A 12881-nucleotide genomic window follows, 5' to 3' on the forward strand; every position below is an offset into this window, starting at 1 on the left:
GTGTCATCGTACTTTGTACAATGTTAGGCCTATTTTGGAAAATCTTCCCACGTTAAGGAGCCCTGGTGGCACAATGGTTAAGCACTCGGCTGCTAACCAGAAGGTCGGGGATCACGGGTGTACTGAGGGGGGTGATGCAGAGGGAGGCATTTGCCCCCAGGTGCAAGTCCAAGGGGGCGTGAGATAAGGCATGGAATGACCATCCTGAGGTGACATAAATGTGAAAGGCAGCCTGACTGAGGCAGCTCGGACAAGAGCGGGGAAGGCGTTTGCACTTGTTACCCTCGCTGTGCCTCTGTCTGTCGGTGGTTCAAACCCATCAGTCACTCCGCGGGAGAAAGGTGTGGCATTCTGCTCCTGTAAACATTACGGCCTTGGAAGCCCTGCAGTGGGAGCAGTTCTCTTCTGCTTGTAGGGTTGCTGTGAGTCGGAATCAACTTGATAGCAAGGGGCTTGGTTTCTGGTTTCTCACTAATTAACAATAAACCTGCTTCAGGTTTACTTTTTTCCCTCACTGTGGACCTGTTCAGCTTGCTGATCGATAAAGCATGTTAAATATGCTTGCGTTATTTTGCTCATTTATTTAATTGTATTTTCTTTAGTAGTTTTTTTTTTTTTTAAACTCTTAGGTCTTATTTTCTATTTATCAAATGGTTTTCTGGCCTTCCTTTAAATTCTTACTGAGTTCTATATTCTGCTCCACTTTTGGACTCTGAAACAGGGCAAGATGCTCTTTAGGAGTTGAGCAACAGGGCACGTCATAGCAGATTTCCTTACTGCTTGAACAGCAGGCGTATTTATGAAAACTTCCTGCTTTTGTGCAGTTATTTTTCTCTTTAAGCTACTACATTTTAAGTCATCTTTAAATATCCCTTTAACTGTCACTGAATTAATATATGAAATTATTTTTCTACTGTTAAAGGAGAGTTTTGCTGGCATAAAGGTGATTTCTTGCTTTATGTGTTAAGTTGTTTACACTTGTATTTTCTGAATTTTATGTCAGTTTAATTAAATAACTTTCGATTAAGCACTTGCATGTGGTTTGTGGTAAACTTTCTGTTATTTGCTTTCTTTTAACTGTAACTTTATGATCTGGTTCTGGAATGTATGGAGTAAGTTCTGTGTGTGTTTATAGCACCATTTATTTCGCAGACACTGTAAGATCTGGTAGGGGCGGAATCATTGTGGGCATGTGAAATCATATTCTGTTTAATTTTGTGTTTAGTACTTTGTAAGGTTTTTTGAAATCTGATGAGCCATGTTCACTCTGATGATGAAAATTTTGATTATTCAGAACACCTGCTCCTGCACACTGTAGATCAATGGAGGATTTCGTACATTTCAATTCCAGTTCCCTTAGGTGAATGCCACGTTACCGATAGATGGTTTTTCTTATGCATAGCTGATTAACAATGGTGTGTATATTTTTGAAGGTTATTGAAGAAATCGAAGAAATGATGCAGGAATCCCCGGACCCAGAAGATGATGAAACCCCCACGCAGTCCGATCGACTTTCGATGCTTTCCCAGGAAATTCAGACCCTTAAGAGATATAGTACAAGCAGTTATGAAGAGAGTAAGAAACCCTACTTAAAACAATGCTCTTTGTGTTTACTGTGTATATGGAACAGATAGTCACACTGTCTCCAGAAAGCTTTGATTCTCACAGGCTATACCCTTCTCTGGCCCTTGAATAATACTCCAGGCATAATTTTGTCATTGCTCAGGGACTGTGTCTTATTCACCTTTAACCCTGCTGCCTATCCCTATGCATAGTGTAGAATAGATACTCAGTCATTATGTGTTGGAGTCCCCGGGCAGTGCAAATAGTTAACGCTCCTGGCTGCTGACCGAAAGGTTGGAGGTTCGACTCCACCCAGAGGTGCCTCAGAAGAAAGGTTTAGTGATCTACTTCCAAAAAATCAGCCACTGAAAGCCCTCTGGAGCGCAGTTCCACTCTGACACACTTGGGTTTGCCATGCATTGGAATTGACTCAACAGCAACTAGTTAATTATTTGTTGAAAATCTTAAGTGGGTGAATCTAGTCTGTCATAGCCCCTATTTGTACACATGGTTGACTACTCTGCAACTGTGGAGAATTTTAGGAACTGTGGATCTGTTTGATACACATCAGAATAATGAGCCATAAAAAGTGCAGCTGGTTATCATGAAAGGTTTCTGAGTAACTGTAACCAGCCCACGGTAATCATGAGGCTGGTTACTGAGTATGCATATAGCCTTTGCCATGTGGCTGGTCTTCCCTTGAAGTGATGGGGTCCTTATCTGCTCAACTCATGCTGTTGCCTAGTTTCGTCTCTGTGATATGACCAGAGGTCTGGAGTTTGGTTGCTGCAGTCCCTTTGGGTTGCTCCAGTGCTACTTTGATTTGCGTGGCTTCCTTTCAACCTGTAGATGATCAACAGGCTGAATTCTTCTGGGTGGTCTGATTTGTCCATGCTGCTGTAGATGTGGGCGTAACGTTGATGAGTCTCTATCTTTTGCATTGATGGGGCGGGGGGGGGGAAGAAAACAGTTGCAGATGAGTTGATTGTGACTCATGGCAACCTCACAAGTGTCAGAGTAGAACTGTGATCCATAGCTCCATAGGGTTTCCAGTGGCTGTGACCTTTCAGAAGTAGATTACCAGGCCTTTCTTCCACGGCATCTCTGGGTGGACGTGAAGCCCCAACCTTTTGGATAGTACTTGAGCACTTAACCATTTGTGCCAACCAGGGACTCATCATGCGAGGGGAAGTGCTGAGAAAAAGCTGAAATGGAGCCTCCAGGGGATATTTTTCCCTTTCATTTCCCTAATCTCAAATAAAAATTCACACATTGGGATGTGTGATTAAATATGTATTCTGTTTAATTCTTTCAGTCTGACTCCTCCTGTCTTCAGAAGTGTGCCAGAACCCTGCTGAATTGCACGCAGTTTCTAATCAGCAGGTAGCTTCTGTACGCTTCCCCTGCTTTTGTGTTTTTTCTTTTTCTTGTATAAGCGTTCTCAGTCTTGCTGAGGTGCTATTCATGAAATGATTGCTTTAAGCAAGTGAACAATTTTGTTAGACTTTTCTTCTCAGTCATTTGAGAAGAGACTTGGCCCACCTGCCCCCAGAGCTATTTGGATCCTAAGAAGACCACGACCAGTCAGTTTAATTGCTAAGAATGAGTTTTGCTCTTTGGTATAAAACACCCTGTTGTGTTCCCCTGAAGCATTTTTGTCTTAATGTCTACTGTGCTTTGTTTTTGGTCACAGGAGTGAAAAGGCTCTCAGTGTCTGAACTAAATGAGCTCCTGGAAGAAATTGAGACCGCCATTAAGGATTACTCTGAAGAGCTGGTGCAGCAGTTGGCCCTACGAGATGAACTAGAGTTTGAAAAGGAAGTGAAAAACAGCTTCATTTCTGTTCTTATTGAAGTGCAAAACAAACAGAAAGAGCACAAAGAAATGGCCAAAAAGAAGAAGAAACTCAAAAACAGCAGCTCTCAGAATGGCAAGCATGAGAAGAGTCATATGCCCGGCACAGTAAGTTATGTTTTGCTGGAGGCACCACCTGCTGGAACGCAGTCCACGGGGTTGCTGGTCCACTGGCCAGCAAGGGCATGGCAGGCTGCACGTGTGCCGAGCACTGTGCTTGTAACCACAGCACCAGACAGGTTCTCTGCAGGACCACCGCTGTGCTCAGCCACCTTGGAAGGTGTTTTCTTGCTGAGGGGTATCATGGATGTCAGGATAATTCAGTACTGGGATGCTTAGGCGGCAAGTAAGTAGACAGAAGACAGGAGAAGACAGAGGATGTATTATAGAGAAGAAGCTAGAACAAGTGCACGTTTTTAGAACGTCAGAATGTTAATAATGTGATTATTTATGTTTGACTGGTGGGCTTATGAATGCTTTTCTTTTTCTTGTGTAATAAGAAATTAAAAGGGGGCTCATTTAGAGGTAGCAGAACTGTGCTGATCCACAAAGCACAGATTGGTTTGTAACCGGTTCCTCCTGGCCTATGAGCGAGGTTAGAATATGAGGATGTTAGCGGGGGTGACGTGACATGAGCTGTTTGGCCCAGTGTGGGGCAGACTAGAATATTACTGGCTGTTGAAAACAAGTCTGGAATCTTTGACCCTTTGTGTAAAGAGCTTTGTTTTCTACTTTTTCATTTTTTCACTAGTGATCCTGTGAATTTCACTTCATCAGACTTCATCATGACCATTAACTGTTGGTTATATGAGATGGATTTCCTTATTGCTCTCATGGCCGTCGCACTTTTCTTTGGTTGGTTGAGGCCTGGTGTGTTGCCACGTTGATTTTGTTTGTATGTGAAGAAATGCTAGTTTTATTTTTAGATTAGATGGTTCCCATTTTTCTAAAGAGAATGTGCTTTTGTAATTCATAGTATTGAAAGCCGGGTGATACCAATGACCACAAACTGGTTATTAAAGTTTGCAGTGATATAAACTCTGTCTCTGATTAAATCTTAATTTATTTTTTCTAAGGAAATAGACTTTACCAGTGAAATAGACCTTCTTAACCAGGTTTGGAAACCCTGGTGGCGTAGTAGCTAAGTGCTGCGGCTGCTAACTAAAAGGTCAGCAGCTCGAATTCTCCAGGCGCTCCTTGGAAACCCTGTGGGGCAGTTCTACACTGTTCTGTAGTGTCGCTGTGAGTCGGAATCGGCTCGAGGGCAGTGGGTTAACCAGATTTGGGTGGAATCCTAGAAAGAGAATGCAGTTTTTAGGTTGCTGGGCCATCAGTGAATGCTTAATACAAACAAAAAGAATCTTGCCAGTTAGCACATTCATCTTACTATTATTGCCTAGGAGTAAATGGAGGTTTTCTTAGATTAATGTCCATTCGTACAGTTGGAAAGACCACAGCTTATAAACCAACTTTAAAAAAATTGTCAGATGTGAGGTACCAAAATGTTTTTGAGAAATGGCAGTATTGATTAAATAATTTTTTGTTTACATTTCATATTTAAGTAAATTGCCCTATTATATGAGTGCGATTAACTAAAATGCTTATTTAAAAAGTTGCAGCACAGTTGGTAATTTCAGGATATCCACTTTTAGGGATTATATGCAAGTCCTTCATTTGTTGGTGTTAAAACTTGGCTGAGAAACATAAGTTTATCCTTACAGGGGTTTAAAGGCTTCTTTTTATAACTCCCACATTTAAAAAAAAGAAAAAAAGTTAGAGTAGATTGGATCCATTGTGTAATTTTTTCATGCTATTTGTATTGAAAAAAGAAATTGGCAAAGAAACATTAGGTCTTAATTGAATTCTCATTATTTTGTCTTAAAAGAGATTGAATGTAACAGTGAATTTTTTCAGAATGTTTGGACTTGTGAAATTGCTTCTTGGTCTACCATTTATGCCCAGACCTTTAATCAGGTCAGTGATGGCAATACTAAGTTTGTGGTACTGGTTCCCTGTATCTTTCATAAAATGTTGAAGATAGACCATCTCATCTGTGACGCAGCAGCTTGAAACCTGGGATTCTAGAAATAGTGGTACCAAAACCAAACCAGTTTTTGTCGAGTTGATTCCGACTCGTGGTGACCTCATATGTTTCACAGTGGAACTGTGATCCCTAGGGTTTTCATGGCTGTGACCTTTTGGAAGCAGGTTGCCAGCCTTTTCTTCCAAGACACCTCTGGGTGGGTTCAAATCACCAGCTTTTCAGTTAGTAGTTGAGTGCTTCACCGTTTGTGCTACCCAGGGACAGAAATAGTGGTAGGTGACTCAGAAGAGCTCTGAAGTGAAATGACAGGTTTAATAAATGGATCTGAAAAGATATTAAACAAAAAAACCCAAACTCACTGTAGTTGAGTCAGTTCCGATTTATAGCGACCCTATAGAACATAGTAGAACTGCCCTGTAGGGTTTTCAAGGTTGTCATCTTCACGGAAATGGACTGCCACATCTTTCTCCCATGGAGTGGATGGTGGCTTCCAACTGCTGATCTTTTGGTTAGCAGCCCACTGTGTGCTCTAACCACTGTACCACCAGGACTCCTTCCAGAAAGATATTGCCTTTCCAGATATTTCATGTAGGTGCAGTTTTGCCAAGGCCTGATATCTATGAGTATCATCAGTGATTCTAATTTAAAAAATGGTGGCCTCTGTCAGAATAGCTTCTGTTTTCATCCTCGTGTCATATGCTGTTTGTTTTTCTAATGACATTAGTCACTTTTTTTTTTTTTTTTGGCCTCCCTTAGACGTTTTGTCTTATTAGCAGGTCTTGAACATTTTTCCTTAATCATGGAATGGATTGATTCATAGAAAACAAAAACAGCAATATGTAGTTAGACTAACACATTACCCATAGTGACTAGCTTGTTCTCTGGTCAAAAGATACACTAATGAAATGTCTGGGTTGGAATGGAATTAAATTCTATTTTGGATTTAGTTTGGGGGACATAGTTTGTTTTAAACTTTTGCCACAATGAAAAAAAAAACGTGGCCTTAGGGATGCTATTTAGAGCATTAGAAAATGCCCTTAGAGTTTGAAAACGTTATTAAATATTAAAGAAAATATTGAATGTCTTATACAAATGAAACATTATCTTGATTTGAGTCCTGATTTTGAAGATAATCCATTCCATGTTGGATAAGATAAAACAAAATTCATTCATTTAGCAAATATTTATTGTCTTCCTTGTGCGAGGTGATGTTCAAGATACAGTAGCAAATAGAACAGACGAGGCCCATACCCTCACAGAACTTACATTCTAAGGAGGAAGACAGGTTATGAACAAGTAAAAGAATGGGTAGATATTGTAATTTCAGGCAGTAATAAATGTTATCAGAAAACAAAAGGCTGGGTGGGATGGTCAAGAGTGATGCTGTTTGAGATAGGGTGGTCACTGTCTTGCTGCTGCTTGTGCTCGGTGATGCAGACACCTCTCCTTTCAACCCTCAGGTTGTAGGAGCATTTGGGGGAATTAGATCCTTTCACTGGGAAATGAGACTCGAGAGCAGAAAACTTTATCCCCTGTGTCTTGTTTTTTAGCATCTGGAGGAACAGAGGGGTAGGGGTAGAGACTGCGATGGCGGAAGGGCACTGTCTACTGATCAATATGGTGACCTACATGGATTTCTTTGAATTGACTGCACCATTCTTCAAAATCATGATGAAGCATTGTTTTCTCCTTTTTAGAACCTTTCTTAATGACTCATCCCCCCTCTCTCCCTCTTTTGGGGTTGCCGTTTCTGTTAGCACTCTCATACTGTATTGCAAATGTTTGTCTCTATGGTGGTTCTCTAAAGAAGGGAGATTTGACTTTATTTTCTTGGTATCTTTAGGTCCAGCATTAGGTATCTAATAGATTTTTGTTGAATAAATGTGTTTCTACCTGACCTTGAACCTTTCTGCGAAGTGCCAAACTATGGAGGCCAAGTGCATATTGATTAAGAACTTTGGATTAAGAGTTGTGTTTGAATCCTGGTCCTGCCACTGAGCCATACTACTTTGAGATTTGGAGGGATTAAATGAAATAATATATGCAAGACTAGCGTATAACTGAGTAACTGCTAATTGGTATATGTCCAACTGCCTGCCTGACATTTCTCCTTGAATATGTTGTAGGAATCTGAAATTTATTCTGTTAAACCAAAATGATCATTTCCCTGAAATTGAATTTTCTCTTATGTTTCTTCTTGTGGTTAGTAGAACCACAGTCTAGGTCCGCAGTGAAGCCAGGAGAATTGCTAGGTCAAAAAATATGTAGTTTTAAAAGGTTTTAAATGCCCAGCTTTTCAAATTGCTCTCTAAAAAAGTAACTCAATAACAATGCAAGAGAGTGATCATGCCCCCACACCTCTCACCAACATTGGGTATTACCAGCTTTTTTAATATGTACTGATCCGATAGGCAAACAATGTTCTGATTTCTTGACCATTTATATTTTTTCTTTTGTGAGTTGCCTGTTATGTCATATTTGAGATATTTGTTATTTGTGAGAGTGCACATATTTAAATATTATAGTACCAGTTGTTTTGGCGTTGACTTAAATGTCTCTGAAACAAAGTGCAAGCTTCTTGAAGACTCATTCCCATTGCTTCCTCAGAGCCTCATCTAGTTTCTGAGACTTTGCATGTCATCTAATACATGTTTGTTGAATTCAAACTCTAGTATAAAGGAGATTGAATCCCAGAGGAGGTGGATTTATGGTATTTGAATTATTATTTTTCTTTTGGGATTTTTTTTTTCTTTCCAGTCTTTGTCTATATCGAACAGATTCCCAAGTCATTGAATTTCAGTGGGAACTCACATGAGTAAATGAGCAAGTTGAAGTCCACTAGGTTATGTTTAATTCAGTAGCTGTTTATCTAGTTATCTGAAGTCGCAAAGACATTATTGCTTGTCTGATTAGCATTGTACCTTAGTAAACTTACATGGATGAAGAAAGACATACCTACTCTTTGAGAGGGGGGGACAGTGGTGGTTCCGTGGTAGAATTCTCACCTGCCATGTGGGAGATCTGGGTTCTATGCCTGGCCAACGTACCTCTACATAGCCACCACCTGCCTGTCAGTGGAGGCTTGGGAATTGCTGTGATGCAGAACAGGTCTGAGTGGAGCTTGCAGACTAAGATGGATTAGGAAAAAAAGCCTGGCAATTGACTTCTGGTAATCAACCAGTGAAAACCCTATAGACCACAACAGTCAGATTCTGTTGTGCATGAGTGGCCACGAGTTGGGGGCCAACTCGACGGCAGCGAACCGCAACAGCTCTTTAAGAATCCAGTAGTGTTTTTGAATTAAATGTTACTTAATCAGATCTGTCACTGAGAAGACAGGAATATGTAATATCTTTTTTTGTTTGCCATAATCACATTGAACTTTCAAAGAGAGTTTAAATATGTTGTACTCACCACCAGCAGGAATGTGTAACTACGTCACTCTAATCTGAAAAAATTAATCCTGACAATTTTGGGAGATTAGCAATCAGTCACTAGTCTGTAATGGGGAAACAGGAAACTGTGTTGTAAAAGAAATCTTATTACCCTAATTTATTTCTTTTGGGGATTGTGGGATAACTGTAAAGATGGGGAAGCTCTGGGGCTTATTAGATGATAGATACTCTTTCTGTGTATATATTTCTTTCACAGATGTGTTCCATCTGTCTTTATGATTCACTTAGCTTATATTATGACTAAGAACCCATCTGTTCTGTTATCTTTTTACGTGCAAAAATGCCCAGCGATATTTTTTCATTTACCATATTTTTTACCCAAATAACATATGTGTTACACATTTTTGCCAACTGCACAACCCGTTCACACGTTTTTTTCCCAAACACGGTATGAGTGTTAAGTGTGTGTGTTGTTTACGTGGGTGTGTTATTTGCAAAAAATACGGTAATCTTGACCAAAGCTGACTTTAAGGAAATAGAAATTTATTTTTATTTAGACAGGTACTATTAGATCATTCTGCAGTTATCTTAGTTTATCCTAGATCTAAGCCTAAAAGATCTGTTCTGACCAGAGTTTAGAACCAGTTCGGAATGATTCAGTATCTGCCGATGTAATGGAGGGCAGCGTACACGTTGCATAGCAACCAAATCTGTTGCCTGTTGGACTTTGACCTGAGTAGGAAACAAATAGTGGTGCCCTGCTCAAAACTGATGGCCAGCCACGCTGCTTGGAATGTGTGTCTTTCTCCACAGCCCTCCCAATAATCCAGTCTCCCCATGAATCCCAGAAGCTTGAGGAGCATGATGCGGGAGATTGGATTATTAGCGGGGCTATGAAGAGCGACACACATTCAAAGCAGCGCAGTCCTTTCCTACTCAGGTTACAATCCTACAGATTTGGTTGCTATGCAATACCCTACGCTGCCCTCATTGACCTCGGAAATTACTGAACCATTCAGAACTGGTTTGAAGCCCTGGTTCTGTTTGAATTTGGGGCTTCTGTTTAAAAAACATGGCCTAGCTTTTTTCTTTTTCCTTTCAATTTGGAATTTTTTAATTGTACACTTGCTAAGATAATTTAGACCAGGGGTCGACCCTCTGCCTGCTTTATAAAGTTTTATTGGAATACAGCGATGCCCATTTGTTTACGTATTGTCTGCGGCTGCTTCTGTGCTACAATGGTAGGATCAAGTAGCAGAGACTGTGTGGCCTGCAAACCCTAAACTAGTTACTGTCTGTCCCTTTACAGAAGAAGTTTGCCAATGCCTGATTTAGGCTAAAACTTTAGTAAAATTGAAAATTAGGAAAAAAAAATGTGAAGTCCATGTAAGTGAGTTTGTATGGAAAAAAATACTGTATTGTATCTAAGATTTATTGTGTCACTTTGTTTATCCAAACAGTGTTGAGTTGTTCCTTTCCTCAAGCCCCAATCCAGCCATCTGTGTTTTACCAGCAGATGGTGACGCCTCGGCTAGTCCATCTCCGAGGCAGTTGGAGCAGGCACCCTGCCTAGCAGCAGACCTTTGCCTGTGTGTGTCAGAGTCCCAGTAGGTAGGGGACAAAAGCCAGCGCGTAAGCCAGTGGTCTTGAGTTCGGAAAAAACCAAAAGAATGAAAGTGTTGGCAGTCACTTGGGCACACTATATGTATACATAGTGATAAAAGGTACTTTAAAAGAAGGTAGAAGAGAACTGGGAAAGGTGATTCCCTCCCCTTTCTAAACCGTGCTGCTTGAGACGATAAATTCTGCCCTATACACATATTCAAATGTAAATAATAACACCTTTCCAGTGTAGTTTGTTGGTGATATTTGATAACATTGCTCTGCTTTCTTCTTTATTTATTGCAAAGAGCATTTCCTAGAAATTAGTGTTAGAGCTGTAAAATGGAAGGTCATTGGAAGGTGGAGAGAAGCTTGGACATGTAATGTTTATTATTTCAAAACAAATTCAGACCTATGATTTTGGTAGTTTAAAAAGACACCTATCACTGTTTTAAAATGATAAAATTTCTCACGTATTTCCTCTGTGACTTGGGACAGACCTAATTTTGAAGAGTCTGCTATTCATAAATGTGCAGATATTGGCGTATGCCTGTACTTTAAGGAAGGGCAGTGGCTTTACGCCGGCCATGTTAGGCAGGCATGAGAGACGATTGCTCCATCAGCAGCGTCCAGGGTGGTGGTCTCAGGGAGGTAACGTTACGGAGCTGTTGGTCTTCAGATTTTCTCAGCTGTGTCTTATTGAGAACGGAAAAGTAGAAGTTTTTTATTAAACTAAAATCTGTGTTATTATTTGTTTCTGGGATTTAAACCATTTTAATGACTTTTTTACATTGACGATCTTTGATAAAATTTTGTCCATTGTATTTTAGACATGTATCACTTAATGATTTATAGGTTTAAACTCTTCATTATTAGTCTTTTATTATTTGTTTTTAAAAAGTTAGTTCATGGGTTACTTCAAAGCAGAACAAATTTATTTTATGAAAGTTACTATTGCCTAGAGAAATATATGTCATTACCAATTCTTGATGTTTTACCATTATCTGTTTGTTTTCCACAGTGGCTACTTGTTCTTAGGGTGATAATAGTGAATTTTCATGGCCCAACAGTTAATGTACTACCAGGAGTCCATTCTTGACTCCATTTTTGTCTTGGAGAGGCCATTGTTAATATAACACAAGTCCACGGAAAGGCTGTAGCATGCCAGGGAATTGTATTCTTATAGGCTTAGTTTAGAATATTCAGAAGTATCAGGAAGGAATTTATAAAATTGCCAAGATTGATTATTTTACTTTACTTTTAGTGGCTTTGCAAATGTTTGACAATACTTAGTTTCCATGTTAATATTAAATTGGTGGCACAATGGTTAAATGCCCCCTTGCCTGCTAAACATAAATTCAGCGGTTCAAACCCACCCAGCATTTCCTTGGGAGAAAAGACTTGGTGATCTGCTCATAAAGGTAAAGCCTAGGAAACCCTGTGGTGAAGTTCTGTTCTGTCCTATAGAGTTGCTATGATTGGAATGGACTTGATGGCACACAACAACAATAATACTAAATTACATTAAAATTTAGAAAGATCTTCAGAAACAAAAATAAAATTATTTGATACGATCCACTTTGAAAATCTTCAAATTACTCCTTTCTGCTCTGAGAGTGTGCTTATACAGTAGGGGTTTAGTGTTTAGGACGTTTTCAAGTATTTACCTGTTTGCTCTAATTCGTATTTTCTAATTTGCTTGGATCTGTTTTACAATATAATTGCTTTATAATTCAATTGAAATTATTTGATTTGAGGAGTGCCGAAACTTAAAAAACTAATAGTATCTGTTATCTCAATTATTTTCATTTGAATATTTTTTACTTTTTTTAAAATTTGACTATTGCGTTTCATTCTGTTTTTTATGTTTTGACTATTTTGAAAAGATTTTCATCTATTAAACATTAAAATTACTGTTCTATAAATTAATATTGGAAAATCATATTCAGACTATTGAAAAATTATGTGATTTATAAAGACCAATAGTTATGTTTCAATTTCACTTTCTTTTGAACTCTTGGGTGTAAAGAATATTAACAGGGTAAAAGCGTAGATTAGAATAAGAATCAGAAATAGATGAAAAACATTTTTTTAGTTTCTTTTCCTAAAGTTTTTTTTTGTGATATGGAGCTTTGACACTGAGATTTTTGAAAGATTTTCTGGTTAGTTAGAAATTCATGCCAGTTGGTACCAGATGAGAGTGAGAGAAAGGTTTGGTGGCAGGAATAGTCAGTTTTCGGCCCCCCTCCCCTCACCTGCCTCCAGTGAAGTCATTGGTGCTGGTGAATACGCTGTGGGCATAGAATGTGTTAGGACCTGGGAAAGAACTAACAAACTACGACACTGTATCTGATTCTTGTTGCTTTTCACTTTGCTTAGTGTTTTTTTTTTTCCCCCTAGCTCTTTTTATTATTCAGAAAGAC

At 39.3% G+C, this 12881-nt stretch overlaps 1 protein-coding gene across 4 annotated transcripts in view; it reads left to right on the plus strand.

The window, feature by feature from the left end:
• Positions 1 to 12881, plus strand: part of FEZ2 (fasciculation and elongation protein zeta 2) — a 59602-nt gene that overhangs the window by 20941 nt on the left and 25780 nt on the right. For all 4 annotated transcript variants that reach the window (XR_775893.3, XM_064277213.1, XM_010595864.3 and 1 more), the window contains exons 4-5: positions 1434 to 1575; positions 3257 to 3525. Coding sequence is in view for 3 of the 4 variants with exons in the window: in XM_064277213.1 (XP_064133283.1) it covers positions 1434 to 1575; positions 3257 to 3525 (411 nt within the window). In the remaining variant the exon portion in view is untranslated. The remainder of the gene's footprint in view (positions 1 to 1433; positions 1576 to 3256; positions 3526 to 12881) is intronic.

The sequence above is a fragment of the Loxodonta africana genome, chromosome 26, assembly GCF_030014295.1.
Source record: "Loxodonta africana isolate mLoxAfr1 chromosome 26, mLoxAfr1.hap2, whole genome shotgun sequence".
In the NCBI taxonomy this organism is placed as follows: domain Eukaryota; kingdom Metazoa; phylum Chordata; class Mammalia; order Proboscidea; family Elephantidae; genus Loxodonta; species Loxodonta africana.